A 20,148-nucleotide genomic window follows, 5' to 3' on the forward strand; every position below is an offset into this window, starting at 1 on the left:
AAAACATATTTTTCTTTCAAAAATTGAAAAATCAAACTTTTAAATCATAGGCCAAGACTCTTACATCAAAGGAAGTTGAATGCAATATTGGGGTTTGGGGGGGAGGGGGTTGGAGGGGCTTGTCTGCAATTGTAGGTCTGGAATTCGAGCTCTAGATGCGAAGTCATTTTCTCTAATGTTTGATTTCTCGGCGAGAATCTAAATTTAATCAAGCTCCAATGTGTACCAAGTGAAAAGTCCAAAAAAAAAAAAAAAGTTAAATGCAATGTTGGGGGTTTTTTTATTGTGGGGGAGGGGGTTTCTCTGCAGTTGGATTAAGAAAGAGTTCACGAAGCTTTGATAAGACATAGGAGTACAAATTATTGTACCGATAGAATATACAAACTACTGTTACCAAATTACCAATTGAATAAATTGATCAATGGCAGTCTAAAACTAGAATAAATTAAGTTTAGAATACAACAGTCGAATATAATTATTCTGACAAGGAAAAAAAGGTCACATCGAACAGCTATAAAGTGGAGGAGTAGCTGTCAAATTTCCGGCGGATCGAATCGAATCAGCAAAGCAAAGCAGCCGCCGATTATTAGTTGCGGAGAGAAAAAGAAAAGAATAAGACAGTAATCAAAGAATCCAATAGCGTGCTAGCTTGCCAAGGGCCAATTGGCTTTTACAATGGCGGATCGGACCTCATAGCAAATGACGGTTCATGCAATTCCATGGAGTTAAAGTTGGAAAAAAAAACAGTGAAAATAAACCCACTAGGTGAAGTCGCACAACCAAGGATTTCGAGGAAAATTGGATTCTTCCCTGAAATAAAATAATACAAAATGACATTGATTACACCATGTTTTTTTATTTTGAGAAGATAATTTAAAGTATTATAGAATGATATCTAAATATTTTTTATATAAAATAGATTGCTGAAAGGCTCACCGAATCAGAAGTAATGGATAGATAGCCATCCGGGGAACTCCAGGCCGGTGTTGACGACGACGTCGATGTTGAAGAATCGGTGCCAGCTGCAGGACTACTCGAGCTGCTGCTATTAGTGCCGACGGCGTTTATTCCGGCGAATCCTAAGGGATAAGACGGTGATCCGTCGGGCTTGAAAAGCCCGTAATTGCGCTCCGACATCGGACCGGGCTTCAAGTTCTCGTTAAACAAGGCAAATACGTATATATTCAAATTGGTGTTAGGTCTCAACGGAGTTCCCTTCTTTTGACTCACGAGTTTGATGAGATTGCAGTTATATTTCCTCGCATTATCCGGCGTTGCTCCGACCTCGTCACCGTCTCCCTTCGACGGCCAACCTGTCTCTGAGATCTGGACGCACACGTTTTTGTAGCCAATTGACGCTAAAGCAGAGTGTACTGCATCGATCTGAGCGTAAAGCATGTTATCGTAGTGGAGATTCGTCACAGGATCGACATTCCCCGAATTAGGCTGAAAGAGCACGTAATCGAGCGGCACTTGCTTCGGATTTGCCTTGTAGGCAAAATAAGGATAAGCATTAATCTGAAAAGGCGAGCCTGTTTTACAATGGAAGTTCAACACCTGAGTAACACAGTCCACCAAATCCCGGCGAAAAGCTCCGGCGGACGGCGGATAGGAAGTTTCTAGAATTGCAAGGGAATGTGCGGTGCTAACGCTTACTTGTTTGTCAAGGTGAAGACTGACAAGCGCAGCGTAAACGCTTTCCATCGCCGGGAGGAGATTGTTGGAGAGCGAAGTGTCGTTAAACGTGAGGACTTCATTTCCGACGGCGATGCAACTGATTTTGGTCGCCGGTAAATAGGCTTGGACGTTGGTTTTGACCCAAGCCTGAGCTTTGGCAGGATCCTTCATATCGGCGAGGTACTCATTGCCGATGCTAACAATGAACTCGACGTTAGTGTTTGCAAAGGCTTTGAGTACACGTGGATCTGCGTCGTACAGCTTCAGTCTAGTTGCGCCCATGGACTTCACTAACGGGACCACTTTCTCCGGCGGAGGAAGGTTATCGGCTATCTGCCCGTAGTTTACGCCGATTGAAGTCCCCATAACGGGGCTCAAAAACACTAAAATTACAACTACAAGGTATTTGGTTGAAAATTCCATGAATCTCCAAATATTTGCTCAGAGATTCAACTAAAGTTTAAAATGTAGAAGAAGAAATGGATGAGGAAGGAGTGGAGCTTGAAGAGGGAAGTGAAGTGAGTGGAGTAAAGAGTGGGAATTGAGTGGGAACTGACTTCTGGGGAAGTAACGTAACGGCGTTAATGCAAGTTGACGGAGTTAGGTGAGCCATTCATTTCATGAATTAGTAGTGACATTAAACATTAGTCCGTATTCCAGCAGTCGCCTGTCGCATCTGCATGCCCATGCCCTGATTTAAATTTCCTCCCGATGTAGTTTAGTAAGGATCTTAACCCATAGGGGTGGCAAATAGGTAGGTTTGGTCGGCTGTGGGTGGGTCGGGACGGATAATGAAAAAAAAAAATTATTCGATCCAATCATATTAATATGAATAAAAAATGAGTTAACTGACGGATAATATGAATTATATAATTCATGATGTCACGTCCCGACCTTGGGGAGCGTGACCGACGCTCAACCGAGATATTTCGGTCAAGCAAGCCTTTACAATACCTTCTACCCAACTCACCCATAAATAAAGAAAAGAATACATTTCATTAATTAGGCAGAAAGTGGTCATGTGAATAACACTAGTTCATTCCCATTAGTTACGTCATTAACAAGTCTCCAAAACAGTATATTGTACGATCATGGTTAAAGTGGAACAGATGATACGATTACAACATTTTTATTTAACCTTCCCAAAAATAGATACAACCCGCAATATATCTACGGAACCTCTAACAGGAACAAAAGAGTGTTATGACAGTACCGGCAATAAGGCCCGGCAATACCTCAAAGCGCTGTGTAGAAAGGATAAGAAATACAGGACCTCGAAATGACGTGGGGCTCACCAATTCAGCTGAGGAGATGGTGTGCTGCTATCACTGATCAATACTACCTGATATGGAGTCTCTCTTCAATCAATACACCTTGTTTCCCTCTCTGTCTCATATGGTCTGTTACGCGGCGCCTTCCCGAAGTTCCTTGGAAGGGCGACGTAAGGCTAGGCAACCGATGTCAGTACGGTTGCTGTCCGCCAACTGAGGTCCCCTCCGTACGCTAGCCTAGATTGTCAGTGTCGTACGGAAAAACCAATGTCATGAGCAATTGAAAGAGAGCAGAAAAGAGAATTGAGAATGAAAGAAAGCTTGATTGCATTGAATGAAAGCTATTACAGAAAACAAGACGGTGTCGGGGGGGGAGAGACACCAGTACAGAGAATTGTTTGCTTGCTTGAAAGTTTTGATTGCTTGGTCCCCCTTAATAATGCTTAAAAAAAAATAAACCAAAGTTACATGACTAGACCTATTAAAGCTGAAAAATTACACTTAAAGAAAATGCAGCAAAACTACTCTATATTTACAATGAAAAGGACTTAGTCTTCTACAAAGCAGCAGCAAGTCCGTTGGCAGCAACTTTGTCTTTAGCATCAGGGTCTGCGCGCGCGGCATTGTCTGCGCGCGCGGCATTGTCTGCGCGCGCGGTGCTGTTGGCTTTTGCCTGTGGCTGGGCGCTGGCGATGGCTATCGATGGGGCGACAGAGGCACATGCGCGCTTGTCACTTGGAGCTGCCGAGACCACGGGGCCGACCGTGGCGACGGGCGTTGGGAGGCTAGCCAGGACGCTACGGGGCGCGTCCAAGGGGTCATGGGGCATGGCTGGAAAGCCGCCCATGACATTCTCTCCCACCTGAATTGGCGACATCCTCGACGCCTTCCTTGCAAGGTAATTATCAATCAGGCTCTTGTAGGCTTTGAGGTTTATTCCCCTCTCCCAAGTATTCTCCTCTGCATCACATCCCTTCCATTTCACCAAGAACTCCTGGTGATCTTTTCTTGAGGCGTGAATCACTCGATCATCAAGAATAGCTTCAGCACGCCTTTTCCCGGTTGAATTGGGGCCTCGAATACTTGGTATTGTGAGTTGGCTTCGTGAAGGATCCTCCATGTCTTCCCGAAAAGGTTTCAGGAGACTGACATGGAAAACAGGATGGATTTTCCACCAAGCTGGGGTCTCCACCCGGTATGCAACTTTCCCAATGCGCCTTTCAATGGACAAGGGTCCAATATATTTTTGCAATAGGCGAGGGTCATGGACCCCTGCAAACAAGTACCGTTTTGGGATTTTGACCATCACTTTGTCTCCCACCTGGTATTCCACAAAGCGACGATTCTGATCAGCATGCCTCTTCATCCGATTTTGGGCTTTGACAAGATAGCTCCGCACTATCTCCAAATTTTTCTTCCATTCTTTTGAGAAGCTAGCAGCCCGAGGAGATTTTGACATGTTTGGTGCGTTCACTGTGTGTGGGAGTAGCGGTTGCTGTCCGGTAACAATTTCAAAAGCGCTTTTGTTGGTACTTGAGCTCTTTTGTGAATTGAAACACAGTTGAGCAGCATCCAGAAGCTTCACCCAATTCTTCTGCGATCCGGTCACAAAGTGCCGGAGATATTCCTCTAGCATGCCATTGAATCGCTCCGTCTGGCCATCAGATTGCGGATGAAAACTTGAGCTATGACTCAATTTTGACTCGAGGCACTTAAAGAGTTGGGTCCAAAAATTGCTAGTGAAGCGTGAGTCGCGATCACTAACAATGTCTTTAGGTAAGCCCCAATATTTAACGACATGAGAGAAGAATAGTCGAGCTGTATCTTCTGCTGATATATATTGTGGGGCTGCTATAAAGGTAGCATACTTGAAAAATCGATCCACCACAACCAAGATAGTTGTGAGATCTCCGACCTTGGGCAATCCGGTGATAAAGTCCAGGGAAACGCTTTCCCAAGGTCTTTTTGGTACAGGTAGTGGTTCCAAGAGCCCTGCCTGCGTCAAGCGATCTGACTTATCTTTCTGGCATACTAGACAAGTCTTCACATACTGAGCGACATCATCGACCATTTGAGGCCAATAATATGCATGGCGAAGTAATGCCATGGTGCGTTCCTCGCCGGGATGACCGGCCCACAAAGTATCGTGGCATTCTGCAAGAAGAGTCTGTCGCAGATCTCCTCCTTTAGGAACATAAAGTCGGTTCCCTTTCACCTTCAGGAACCCATCTTCGGTGTAGAACTGGCGAGTCTTGCCTTGTCCTACCAAATCAACCAAATACTGTGCCGCAGGATCCTTGATGAGTAGATCCTGTATCTGGTCTTTTATGGTGATGGTTACTTCGCTTCCCTTTAGGGCGGCGAGTACACACATCGATGCTAGATCAGCTCTCCGACTGAGTGCATCAGCAACATGATTGGTCTTTCCACTTCGGTACTCCAGGTTGAAGTGAAATTCCGCTAGGAGTTCCTGCCACCTAGCCTGTCGTCCATTCAGCTTTGGCTGGGTCATGAAATGGCTAACGGCTGTGTTGTCTGTCTTGACCACGAATGGGGCTCCCAGTAGATAATGCCTCCAAAGGCGTAAGCAATGAACGACAGCCAATAATTCTTTCTCATGGGCGGCATAGCGCCGCTCTGCATCCTTCAGTTTCCGGCTCTCATACGCTACGGGATGCCCTTCTTGTAGCAATACTCCACCAAGTGCATAGTCGGAGGCATCCGTTTGCACTTCGAATGGCTTGGCCAAGTCAGGGAGGGCCAAGACTGGGCTACTAGACATAGCCATCTTCAATGCGTCGAAGACCTCTGCCCGCTTGGGGCCCCAATCCCACGGGGTGGCCTTCTTGAGAAGTTCTGTCAGCGGCACTGCAATGAGGGAGTAACTTTTCACAAACCGCCGATAGAAGTTGCATAGGCCAAGGAACGACCTCAAGGCATGTATATCCTTAGGAGGCGGACATTCTGTAATGGCCTGAATCTTCTGCTGGTCCATCTTGATCCTCCCTTCCTCGATGACATGTCCGAGGAAGTCAATTTGTTTCTGAGCAAAGGAGCACTTGGATAGCTTCGCATATAATTCGTGCTCCCGCAATCGGGCTAGGACTTTCCGCAAATGCTCCAGGTGTGCTTCTAGTGTCTGGCTATATAACACAATGTCATCCAAATAAACCACGACGAATTCATCAATGTATTCTCGGAAGACTTGGTTCATCAAGGTGCAAAATGTGGCTGGCGTGTTAGTCAAGCCAAAGGGCATAACCAGGAAGTCGTACGACCCATATCTTGTCACACAGGTCGTCTTGTGCTCATCACCATCTGCAATCCGAACTTGCCAATAACCTGTCCTTAGGTCTATTTTGGTGAATACCGTCGCACCACCCAGTCTATCAAACAAGTCTGCCATTAGCGGAATAAGGTACTTGTTTTTCACGGTGATTTTGTTTAGAGCCCGGTAATCCACGCAGAGTCGTAAACTACCATCATGTTTCTTTTGGAATAGCACAGGGGACCCGTATGGGGATTTGGAGGGCACAATGATCCCTGTGTCTAGCATTTCCGTCAATTGTCTCCGAAGCTCGGTGAGTTCGGGTTGTGACATTCTGTATGGCGCCCGGGCAGGTGGCTTCGCACCCGGCACCAACTCAATCTCATGGTCCACAGTTCGCCTAGGCGGAAGACGCTTTGGCATGTCTTGTGGCATGATGTCTTCAAATTCCAGAAGTAACTCCTTCACGGGTGCAGGAATGGGACCCGAGGAACGTTCTATATCTTCCATGCAGAGGGTAGCCAGGAACGTAGGTTCATGTCTTTTTACCCCATTCTTCAACTGCAAGGTCGAGATGTTCTCGGCTGCCATCTTCATGGGAATGCACGGAATAATGCAGGTCTTGGCCCCATTTGCCCCCATCATCAGTAGCATGTCTGCATACGGTGCGGGCATGGTATTGGTCTGTCTCAGGAATTCCAACCCCACGATTAACTCAAAGTCATCTATGATCACTACGCGCAGGTTGAACTTTCCTTCATAAGGGCCAAGCTTCACTGGTACTTCTTTGGCTATTCCACCCACTGGTTGAGGTGGTGAGTTGATAGCCTTCACACGACCTTTGCCCTTTCCTACAACTAGTCCAAGACGCTCCACCTGAGTCGAGGCTAAGTAGTTGTGGGTGGCACCCGTGTCTATCATTGCCCGAATGGGCTTGCCATTTACCTTCATGTCAACGAACATTAGGGTCCTCTCTTGATGAGGAGGAGTCCTCAAATTCGCCTTCTTATTTCCTTTCCTGGCAATTAGACAGGGGTCCTTCTTCTTGCGGATGCCGGCACTGGTTCCCGCTAAGGGCTCAGAAATGGAGCCAATAATTGCATTGAATACACCTACTGGCTCGGTCTGGTCCGCATCATCGGCGTCGTCATCCGTCCCATCCTCAAAAGCTTGATGGGCGTTCATCTGTGCATGTGGATATTCATTATTCCAATGTGGTCTGCCGCAATGGCGACATCCTGAGGGGGGCTTCCTCCCCCGATCATTGTTGTTAGATGCAGCACTAGTACTGCCGAAAGAGGGAGCCTTGGATTTGGGTGCACTCCGGTCTCCTCCACTTCTGCTAGGGCCACTAGTGTTTGGTTGGCCCCCTTTGTATCCTCCTCGGATAGGTTGTTGAGGCCTATCCTTCCGGGCTTCCACTTGGTAATCCCCAAGGCACTCTGCTGCTTGGATTGCCTTAGGCAACGTGTCTACCCTTTGTCTCTGCAACTCCATCCGGGCATAAGGTTTCAACCCTTCCAGGAAGGTGAAGAGTTTGTCTTTCTCCCCCATGTCACGGATGTTCAGCATGAGCGCGGAGAATTCCCGCAAGTAATCTCGCACTGATTTGGTCTGGCGGAGCTCCCGCAACTTTCTCCTGGCATTGTACTCAACATTTTCAGGGAAGAACTGTAGGCGTATGGCTGCCTTCAGTTCCGCCCATGTCTCGAGGGCATCTTCACCTGCCTTGATGGCTTCGTACTTCACCCGCCACCAGAGTTTGGCATCACCCTGAAGATACATGGCAGCAGTTGCTACCTTCTTAGCTTTTTCTAGGCTTCCCACGGCATCGAAGTATTGCTCGATGTTGAAAATGAAATTTTCCACTTCTTTGGCATTCCGAGCTCCACTGTATGGCTTTGGCTCAGGAATTTTCAGCTTTTGTGCCATGGGGGCGAGGTTCACACCACCCCCAAATTGGTTTCCGCCTCCTCGAAGTAGGCCTTGTAAAGCAGCATTGACAACATTGAGCTGGCCTGTCAAGTTGTCTATGGTTTGTTGCATGGCAGTCACCCTGTCTGCCTCTTGTTCCCTGTTGGCTAAATCCTCGGCACGCTCCTGCTGGAGGACCTCAAATTTACCAAAAATTTCAGCTGCCTCTGTGGCTGCTGTTTGCCGGTCTCCTTCAGAGTCGCGGCTGATGTTTTCTATGTCAACTTCGGCCTGGATGAGTCTGCGGTCCAGGTCGTCCAACCTTTGCACTAGGCTGGTCTTTAGATCGGGCACCATTTCCACGATGGGCCGTAATGCGTCAACCGTTCCCTCAAGGGTCGCGATGCGATCCCCATAATTCACCATGGTCAGAAATGTTGGTAATTGCAATGTAATCCCTCATCCGATGTCGAGCCTAGGCTCTGATACCAACTGTTATGCGGCGCCTTCCTGAAGTTCCTTGGAAGGGCGACGTAAGGCTAGGCAACCGATGTCAGTACGGTTGCTGTCCGCCAACTGAAGTCCCCTCCGTACGCTAGACTAGATTGTCAGTGCCGTACGGGAAAACCAATGTCATGAGCAATTGAAAGAGAGCAGAAAAGAGAATTGAGAATGAAAGAAAGCTTGATTGCATTGAATGAAAGCTATTACAGAAAACAAGACGGTGTCAGGGGGGAGAGACACCAGTACAGAGAATTGTTTGCTTGCTTGAAAGTTTTGATTGCTTGGTCCCCCTTAATAATGCTTAAAAAAAATAAACCAAAGTTACATGACTAGACCTATGAAAGCTGAAAAATCATACTTAAAGAAAATGCAGCAAAACTACTCTATATTTACAATGAAAAGGACTTAGTCTTCTACAAAGTAGCAGCAAGTCTGTTGGCAGCAACTTTGTCTTTAGCATCAGGGTCTGCGCGCGCGGCATTGTCTGCGCGCGCGGTGCTGTTGGCTTTTGCCTGTGGCTGGGCGCTGGCGATGGCTATCGGTAGGGCGACAGAGGCACATGCGCGCTTGTCACTTGGAGCTGCCGAGACTACGGGGCCGACCGTGGCGACGGGCGTTGGGAGGCTGGCCAGGACGCCACGGGGCGCGTCCAAGGGGTCATGGGGCATGGCTGGAAAGCCGCCCATGACAGTACATATGGAATAGTATTAGTATGTAAAACTAAACACCCTCTCAATAGAACGAGTAACAGTAAACAGAGAATAAAACATGAAATCAATAAGAGACTCAAATAGTACCAAGGTGTCAAGTTAGGGGAAAGGTAAATTTCAAGTAAGTTTCAGTAATTTAAGCTGGGAGATCTTTAGCACCGATACACCACCGTGTTTTAGCACGGAGTCCGATCTCAACCCAACCGGCTTAGCCGTCTCACCTAGAGACATACACTCACAATACCACCATGTGCGCGACATAGCGTCCGATCTCAGTTAGATCGGCTAAGTCATCTCACCACAATATTGTGTGGGTCGACATCACATCACATCACATCTCGCTAGCAATCATCTCATCTCATTTAAGTCAAAACATCTCAACACACCAATCTCATCCCATATAAGGAGAAATAGTCTCATCACATTAACACGAGGATTCACCCATCAATCAGTCCTACACCGGCACGTGTAGTTTCAGGGTTAGGTTGTTCTGACGTACCCCTCATTAGTGGCTAAACGATACTCCCAAGGCATTTATTATTAAAAGGATTTACCACTCATTTCATATTCTTTTACATGTCATCCATTTTATTGGCACCATTGGCTATAACGCAATATCATTTTTGGCACGTTGGTCGTATATCATATTTCATGTTCTCTTCTTTCACTTTCAAACTTCATCATGGATAATCAACCACAAGGCCTTTCAAATTAAGACTTTAAACACATATTTGAATAATTTAGGGTCTTAGGCACATGTGATTTCTTAAACAATTGACATGATAGTTTTCATTAAAATCACGTTTTAAAATTATAACGTAATAACACATAACCCATACTTAAACCACATTCTCAATAGTGACTCAACATAACAAGAATCTTTAGAATACATAATGAACGCATATTTATTTTGACACAAGGCTTATCTGGGATAATCAATTTATAATGAGCATCACGGGACTTGCAAGAATATTGTGGGGTTCAATTTTAAGAGAAGAGTTTAGCCAACATACATCGCTTTGAGCTTTCCTTAATTCACTACACCGTTCTGGAAATCCTAGCAATTTTGATCTATTTAGAGATATGGCCAAATTGAACACAAATTAGGAAGGAGTTCATACTTCCAGCTCACTTGAGCATTTTATCAAACACTAGGTGTGCATTAAGGTTTAAAGGTCCTTCTATGGTGGATTCTTTCATCCCACTACCCAAAGTTTACCCAAATGAGCTTAACAATCTCCCCACTACCCTTGATGGTACATGCATGTAAAATAAACAACTCCCGCACCCAAGAATTGCTAGGCTTATTACATATTTTCAGTTAAAATCACGAAATTGAGGGTTAGGGAGTAGAATATTACCTCTAGGATGAAGACCTAGTGAATTCTTCTTGTAAATTCTTCAACTTTGAGCAAGAATTGATGAATGATAAGCTTATGAAGATCCCCTCTCACTCTATGTTAATCTCTCTCTCTAGAAATATGAGATTTTTGCTTCAAAAATGACCATTTGCCTCAATATATCGAAATAGGATCGGGTCAAAAATTAAAAAACAAATGAAGCCCTGATGCAGATATGCGATCGCATAATGCGCCACAGAACTACCCTCCGAAATATTTTTTGTGTGTTGGGTCTGCGATGCGTTATGCGGCCCGCAAAATGATTATGCGGACGCATAATGGTCTAAACATTTGCCCAGATTTCTGCTTCAGTCTGCGTTCCGCAAATCAGTTATGGGACCATAGAATGGGCCGTAGAAGCGCCCTGCACTTCCAAAAAAATTCTTCAACTCCCCAACGCACTGTTCAACCCAAAAATGTCTGAACCAATCATCAACACATAAGTCTACTTCGGCACCACGAAATCTCGGGTTTTAGGAAAAAATTTACGGGGCCTTATACATGACTTCTTGAATATGATTACTTTTAGGAGAATTTCTTATTTTTCAAATTTGAGGAACCCCTAATTTGTGTGTTACAAAAGTTAAACTCTTTGGTTATCTATTAATTATTCATTTTTTAAGTGGATAATATTGATTTTATCCATATTTGACTAATTTTTAAAATATTCTTATTCGATCTATTTTTTAGTGATTAATATGAATGAATAACTATTTTTTAAATCTATTTTACGACCACTGCACATGAATATTGTAAATTATTGTGCGATTGAGATGCTTTGATCGGAAGGAAAAATGAAAAAGAAAAAAAAAGAGATATTCTTTGATTGTGGTGTAGTAGAACAGTTGAAGTGGGTTTTGCTCTTTCATTTATGGGATTGTTACATAAATAGCCGGTTATATTTATTGTTTACTTTTTTTAGCCGGTATAAATAGATTATACATTAATTATATATTGTTATATACATAGTATACATGAGTTATGCATATCTTATATATCCGGCCATATCTTATATATCCGGCGGCTATAGGTGTTTATAAAAACCCGAAAAACCGAAAACCAAACTAAACCGACCAAAAAACCGACATTTTTAGGTTTGGTTTGGTTTTGGTTTTAAATTTTAAAAACCGATCAAATTTGGTTTGGTTTTGGTTTTAATAAAAAAAAAAACGAACCACACCGACTATAAAAATAGCTATTTAAATTTATTATTACACCTATATATATGTATATTTTTATATAAAGTTTCTAAAATTTTATGGTTCATATTAGTCATTTATATTTTTAGTCTAGTTCTTTGCTATTATAATAATTTAATTCTTTGCCTTCTAGTTTGATTGGTAGTTTTCTTTTATTAAGTACAAGAATTTATTTCATGTTAAAAATAATCGATTTTAATTGATTACTTAAGTTATTCATCACTATTTGAGTCAATTATCATCAATATATCTTGGTAAATGATAGATTTCTCAAAGAGCAATTGGTTTGATAGCGTTACATTGAAAATGTACTCGCCGGATTATGCGTTTAGTAGTGTATGTCTCATATTTAAGAAAAAATCCGACAAATAACCGAAAAAATCAAAAAACCGAATCGATAAAAAACCGACTTAATTGGTTTGGTTTGGTTCTAATATTTAAAAAGCAGACTTACTTGGTTTGATTTCTTTTTAGGAAAAAAAAATCGATCCAAACCGAACCATGAACACCCTTTGTGGCTTAAGAAATTAAGTAAACTGATATTTGGGTTAATTCTTCTTCATTTATTTATTTTTAAATTACTTCTGAGCCCACCAGGGAATTGATGCTGTTTTGTTCCTTATCTCATGACAAAGGAGTGGGCAAATAATGAGTTGCACGTCACGTGTTTATTATTTTCTTCTTCTTCTTTTTCTTTTCCCTGAATAGGTTTTCATCCCCTGCCAACATAAAAAGCGAATAATATGAACTATAGGATTATAAACTTTGACAGAACAGGAGGCAGAATTTTGATTAAGAAAAACCAAAAAATTAAAATAAGTAAACAAGCGAAAAACAAAGAAATTCACATGTAATTATATACATATAATTTGTCGACGAATTAGATTCAAAACCCCTGTCCCCGAACCATCAAATTCTAAATTGACATAGATAAAAACGATCATACTATTGTTTTGCCACAAACAATGATCATAATACTACAAATAAATTATGACAAACAATTAAAATCAATTTAATGTCGACCGTTCTTATCTTCGCTTGGTCCCACCACTTTTGAATCCGTCTTCTTGCAAAGGATTCCTTCGGTCTCTTTTCATCCCTCAGTTGGCTTATATGTCTCTTGTTTTCTTTATCTTTTACATGCGTCAATTCATTTTTGGCTCTTTACAAATTTATTTTTAATTTTATAATTTTTTTTTTTTTACACATAAAAAATTTATTTTTACACGTAAGAAATCTATCTTTTAAAATCTAAAAAGGTTATTTTTTAAAATTCAAGATTATAAAGGAACGTAACGTACAAATAACACATTTTCTTTACCCTTTTCTCTCTTCTAATAAACCTATATTACCTCCATCACCTAAATGATATGATCCTGGAGAATCTTCTACAACCAATCATAGGACAACATGTGTATATATCATAAATTCCTGTCAGTCCACACTTTATTATTTCTGCCTGCCACCTTTTAGTACGAAATTTAGATTGTTTTTTTATTTGTCGTCATAGTTTCCAATAACAAGTGTGGTTGGACTTTTTTTTTTTTTTTTTTTGGAAAAGGTCCAAAAATAATTTTGTGGTATTCGAAATGGATCAATTATAACCCCGTTTAAATTTGAGTCCATAAATGACCCTACCGTTATAAAATGAGTCTAATAATGCCCTTGTGCAATTCGAAATGGATCAGTTATAACCCTCGTTTAAATTTGAGCCCACTAATGACCCTGCCGTTAAAGAATGAGTCTAATAATGCTATTTCCCTCGGTTAGTAATGATTAGAGGCGTAAATGAATATTTAAAAATCGACAAAATTGTACCATGTCGAACCAGTTTTTAGGTTACTTTTAATAAAACCGTAGGTTTTTATATAAATCTATAAATGTACCGATGATTAGGGTAAGTTTTTTATTTTATAAAAATAAACCGAAAAAATATCGAACTGTACCGAATAAATTTACATGTGAATATATATTTCACATGTAGATATATCAGACATATTATTAGACCCAGTATAAATATATGTTTCACATGTAAATTTATTCGGTACGCTTCGATATTTATATATTAAGTTTAAAAATAATAATGGGTCTAATATTTATAAAAAATGGGCCGAATAAGTTTAAAATTTGAGCTCAGTAATGACCTTGCCATTAAAGAATGGTCTTATATTTATATTTGTAAATAATAATGTATTAATATAAATAATGTACAAATTTTAATATATTATTATTTTTAAACTTAATATTAAATATATGTTTCACATGTAAATTTATTCGGTACGGTTCGATATTTTTTCTGTTTATTTTTATAAAATAAAAAACCCACCCTAATTATCGGTACAGTTATAGATTTATATAAAAACCTACGATTTTATTAAAAGAAACCTAAAAATTAGTTCGGCACGGTACGGTTCTGTCGGTTTAGTCGGTTTTAAATATCCATTTACGCTCCTAATCATTACTAACTGAGAAAAATAGCAGTATTAGACCCATTCTTTAATGGCAGGGTCATTAGTGGACTCAAATTTAAACGAGGGTTATAACTGATCTATTTCGAATTGCACAAGGGGATTATTAGACTCATTCTATAACGGTAGGGTCATTTCTGGACTCAAATTTAAACGGGGGTTATAATTGATCCATTTCAAATACCACAAGGTCATTTTTGGATCTTTTCCCTTTTTTTTCACCCGGTGTCTGATACCCATATTCAGGTCCGATTAAATTTGGAGTCGCGTCGGTAAGTCCCACATTGGGGGTTGTATATGGTTGAAATCGGGCTTGACTATTGCACGACAGATCGGACTCGGAACACGAAGGGTTGAAGGTCGACCCCGAGTCTCATCGAACCAGAACACGAGGTTAGAATGTCCGTCCTCGAGAACATTGAGCCCATGATCCTGGAATCGACCCTGACCCCGAATAAACTCGAGGAAACATTGCCGGTATAATCAACAGAAGACCAAAATAACGGAAGGCCGAAATATTCGTAACCGGTCGGATATTTTGGCCGGAATCTCAGCACATATCAATAAAGAACCAGCAAATCAGCAAACCAAGAGATTTTTACCTTTTATAGAATTGTACCTAAAGTATGACTCCCCTACTATATAAATGGGGTCTAATTACTTGTAACACGCATCCAAAAGTACTATATTATTATTTTCGTCAAGTTCTTGTTATTCTCTTGTTGTTTATGTTCTGACATTAGTAAAAGCATTTTTGGCTCGAGGGTGACAAACCTTCAAGGCTAAGACTGTTCAACTTGTGTGGTTAGCATTTACTTTTCCATTACTTATTTCAATTGCAATCTGATTTGTCGTTTAGTATCAAATTAAATCACGTATTCTTAAAATCACTTATAAATTCAATTGTTATCCGATTTTAAGGGTAAACAGTTTAGCGCCCACAATGGGGCTAAGGATAATAGTGGCTATTTGATACAAATCTCCATAACGCACACTACTTTACACTTGCTCTTTGAAGTGTCTTTGATTCCAGGCTAAAATACAAAAATGTCAAACTCTCAATCAGCACCTCTACATGTTGACAATGAGTCCGGTCACCAAGGTGAAAATAACAACGTAGTGCACAGTGAAGGAGTACCGCCTGTTGATCCCATCGAAATCCCGATCGCAAATCTGATTGACGCTAATTCACATGTGGCTATCGACGCAAACTTGCCTACCGACCCCAAAAATAGCGTATGTGGTGGAGCCTGATCGGCAACTCGAAACACACAAAACGTTGAAGGAGATGGGATTAATCTACGGGTGATCTTCGAAATGCTACAGGCTCAACATGCGGCGATAGCTCAGTTACAGAACCAAAGACATGCACCGGGCAGGGTTGAGCCCGATTTACCCTAGGAAGTTATCCGCAGGGATGAACCGGCCATAGAAAGGTCAAATGAACATGAATCGTGGGCTAACCCCGAGATCATAAAGATGCTCGAGGAGTTGACAAAACGGATAGAATCAGGGGAGAAGAAAATTGAATCTAATGACAAAAATGTGGAAACCTACAATTCTAGGGTAGACCAAATTCCAAGAGCGCTGCCAATATTAAAAGGCTTGGATTCCAAGAAGTTCGTGCAAAAAACTTTTCCTCCAAGCGCGGCTCCGAGGCAAAAGAAATTCCGCGTGCCCGAGATTGCTAAGTATAACGAAACGACCGACCCAAATGAACATGTAACCTCTTACACGTGTGCCATCAAAAGGAATAACTTGGAGGATGATGAGATCGAGTATGTCCTATTGAAGAAGTTCGAAGAAACCCTATCAAAAGGGGCTATGATATGGTATCATAACTTACCTCCTAGTTCTATTGATTCATTTGCTATGCTTGCTAATTCTTTCGTGAAACCACACGCTGGGACCATCAAGGTCGAGACTAGGAAATCGGACCTTTTCAAAGAAGGATAACGAGATGCTCAAAGAGTTCGTGTCCCGTTTGCAAATGGAACGAATGGATCTATCGCCGGTCGCTGATGATTGGGTTGTTCAGGCTTTCACTCAAAGGCTCAATGCTTGAAGCTCGGTGGCTTTGCAGCAGTTGAAACAAAACCTGATAGAATATCTGACCGTTACTTGGGCCGACGTGCATAACCGGTATCAATCGAAGATCAGAGTAGAAGATGATTAACTCGAGGCCCTTTCAGGGTTTGTTTATCCTGTTAGAACCTTCGACAGAGTCAAGAGAGACATCGATCGTGAACCGAGGACAAACAAGGATCGATATCAGTCATATAATGGAGACCGAAGAAGTAGTGGGTCCGGGCGGAACTCCATGAGAAATGAAAGGAGAAATGACCGAAGTCAGAGCAACCGAGGACTCATGATCAAAAACATCTTCGACAACTCCATCGGGGCTAAAGAAGCTCTGAGGCTATCGGAATATAACTTTAATTTGATGATGCCGCCATTGTATCAACTATCGGGCGCATCAAAGATACCAAATGGACTCGACCTCTACAATCCGATCCAACCCAAAGGGATCCTAACCAGATGTGCAAATATCATGGCACTCACGGTCACAAAACGGAAGATTGTCGACAGCTGAGAGAGGAAGTAGCACGACTATTCAATAACAGACATCTTCAAGAATTCTTGAGCGATCGAGCCAAGAATCACTTCAGGAACAAGGATTCTAACAAACAGAAAGAACAAGAAGAACTTCAATATGTCATTAACATGATCATCGGTGGGGTCGATATCCCTCAGGGACCGATGTTGAAACGCACCAAAGTATCTATCACTAGGGAGAAACGAACTCGAGACTATATACCAGAAGGAACTTTCTTTCAATGACAAGGATGCAGAAGAGATTGTACAACCCCACAATGATGCGCTGGTAATATCTGTATTCCTAAATAAAATTTGAGTTAAACGTGTGCTAATTAATCCAGGTAGCTCGGCCAACATCATTCGATGGAGGGTAGTGGAGCAGCTCGCTCTACAAGACCAAATCGTGTTTGCAGTCCAGTAAACACCGCCGGGACCATACAGAAAACTATGTTTTATCTAATCAAAGAAGACATAAGGTACAACGCTTTGTTTGGAAGGCCATGGATCCACAACATGAGGGCAATACCCTCAACCCTGCACCAAGTGTTAAAATTCCCAACACTAGATGGAATTAAAACGGTCTACGGAGAACAGCCAGCCACAAAGGAGATATTTGCAGTCGAAGAGGCGATTCCGATATCCGCACTTACAATGACAAAGGGGTCGGGTTCGATTACAAAGCCAGAAACCGAATAGCAATTACCAACACTAGCTCTAACCCAACCGAAAAAATAGGGGACTGATAAAAACGATGATTACGGGGTACCTAGGTCTTTTATAGTCCCCGATGATTCTGACGCCACCAAATTGATGGTCGATGAGCTGGAACATGTCATATTGCTCAAGCATCTACCAGATCGACAGGTATACCTGGGCACGGGGCTAAATCCTGAGCTCAGGAAAAAACTTATGCAGTTTCTTATGGCTAACATAGATTATTTTGCTTGGTCCCACCTTGATATGACAGGGATCCCACCGAAGATAACAACTCACAAGTTGAGCCTGGCCCGAAGTTCCATCCGGTCAAGCAAAAGAGTAGACCGCAGTCCGAGGTCAAACATGTTTTCATCAAGGACGAGGTATCTAAACTCCTTAAAATAGGGTCCATTCGGGAGTTTAAATACCCGGATTGGTTAGCAAATGTAGTAGTAGTCCCGGAAAAGGGGAGCAAATTAAGAATGTGTGTAGACTATAAAGATTTGAATAAGGCATGTCCCAAGGATTCTTTCCCTTTGCCCAATATCGATCGAATGATCGATGCCACAGTCGGCCATGAGATCCTCAGTTTTCTCGATGCCTACTCCGGGTACAACCAATTACGGATGGACCCGGGTGATCAGGAAAAAACCTCTTTCATCACTAAATACGGCACATACTGCTACAATGTGATGCCATTTGGTTTAAAGAACACTGGCGCCACTTACCAACGCTTAGTAAATAAGATGTTCGAGGAACAAATAAGAAAATCAATGGACGTTTACATTGACAACATGTTGGTTAAGTCCCTGCAAGCAGAGGACCATTTAAAATATTTGCAGGAAACCTTCATCATATTAAAGAAATACAATACGAAGTTGAACCGAGAGAAATGCGCATTTGGAGTTGGATCAGGTAAATTCCTCGGGTTTACAGTATCCAACTGAGGAATCGAGATCAACCCCGACAAAATCAAAGCCACCGAAGACATCACGGTTGTGGACAACGTAAAGGTCGTGCAAATATTAACCGGGCGCATAGCTATCCTGGGCCATTCATTTCGAGGTCATCCGACAAGAGCCACTGATTCTTCGCACTATTGAAGAAGAAGAATAACTTCTCATGGACCCCGAATGCCAACGATCTTTGGAGGAACTCAAACGGTACTTATCGAGCCCACCGCTGCTTCACACACTGAAGACAGACGAACAACTATACTTGTACTTGGCAGTTTCGGAGATAGCGGTAAGTGGAGTCCTGGGCTGGGAAGAGCAAAGTACGCAATTTACAATTTACTATTTTAGCAGGACCCCAGGTGAGGCCGAAACTAGGTATCCTCACCTAGAAAAATCAGCACTCGCTTTGCTAAGCGCCTCTAGGAAACTAAAACCATACTTCCAGTGTCAACCCATATGTGTTGTAACTACTTACCCTTTGAGAAATGTTATGCATAAGCCCGAGCTTTTGGGATGGTTGGCCAATTGGGCCGTGGAAATCAGTGGGTACGATATTGAATATCGACCCCGGACAACCATTAAGTCTCAAATTTTGGCAGACTTTGTAGCCGACTTTACGCCGGCCCTAATACTCGAGGTCGAAAGAGAGTTATTGATCAACTCCGGGACCACCTTGGGAATCTGGACCCTCTTTACGGATGGCACCTCGAACGCAAAAGGGTCTGGACATAGCATTGTGTTGAATCCACCAACAAGCAATGTAGTTAGGTAATCTATTAGGACTATGAAATTGACAAACAATGAGGCCGAATATGAGGCCATGATTGTATGTCTCGAACTGGCTAAAAGTTTGGGGGTAGAGATAATTGAAGCTAAGTGTGACTCCCTCCTTGTGGTAGACTAAGTTAATGGGACATTCGAGGTCAGAGAAGAACGAATGCAAAGGTACCTGGATAAACTGCAGGTAACATTACACCGATTCAAAGAATGGACTTTGCAACACATACATCGGGATCAAAATAGTGAGGTCGATGACCTCGCTAACCTAGGGTCATCGGTCGAGGATGGCGAATTCAACTTGGGGTCAGTCATACAACTTATGAGATCGGCAGTGGAGGAAGGCCATGTCGAGATTAACTCAATGAGCCTAACTTGGGACTAGAGAAACAAATATATAGAATACCTGAAGATCGAAAAACTGTCATCGGATCCAAAGGAATCGAGGGCCCTACGTACAAAGGCAGCCTGGTTTCATCTATCCGAAGACGAAACCATGTTCAGAAGGGTGTTCGATGGCCCACTCGCGATTTGTCTAGGACCGAGGGACACCAAATACGTTTTGAGGGAAATCCACGAAGGCACATGTGGAAATCATTCAGGCGTCGAATCACTGGTTCGAAAAGTTATCAGAACTGGCTATTACTGGATCGATATGGAAAAGGACGTAAAGGAGTTCGTACGAAAATGTGATGACTGTCAAAGACACG

At 42.4% G+C, this 20,148-nt stretch overlaps 1 protein-coding gene across 1 annotated transcript; it reads right to left on the bottom strand.

The window, feature by feature from the left end:
* Positions 1-390: 390 nt before the first annotated feature.
* Positions 391-2,375, bottom strand: LOC107760295 (glucan endo-1,3-beta-glucosidase 11-like). Its single transcript, XM_016578326.2, has 2 exons — positions 937-2,375; positions 391-810 (listed from the first exon to the last, which is right to left on the bottom strand). The coding sequence occupies exons 1-2, from the start codon at positions 2,098-2,100 to the stop codon at positions 691-693; spliced, it is 1,284 nt and encodes a 427-aa protein (XP_016433812.1). The 5' UTR covers positions 2,101-2,375; the 3' UTR covers positions 391-690.
* Between the last annotated feature and the right edge of the window lie 17,773 nt (positions 2,376-20,148).

Source organism: Nicotiana tabacum, chromosome 15 (genome assembly GCF_000715075.1).
Source record: "Nicotiana tabacum cultivar K326 chromosome 15, ASM71507v2, whole genome shotgun sequence".
Taxonomy (NCBI): domain Eukaryota; kingdom Viridiplantae; phylum Streptophyta; class Magnoliopsida; order Solanales; family Solanaceae; genus Nicotiana; species Nicotiana tabacum.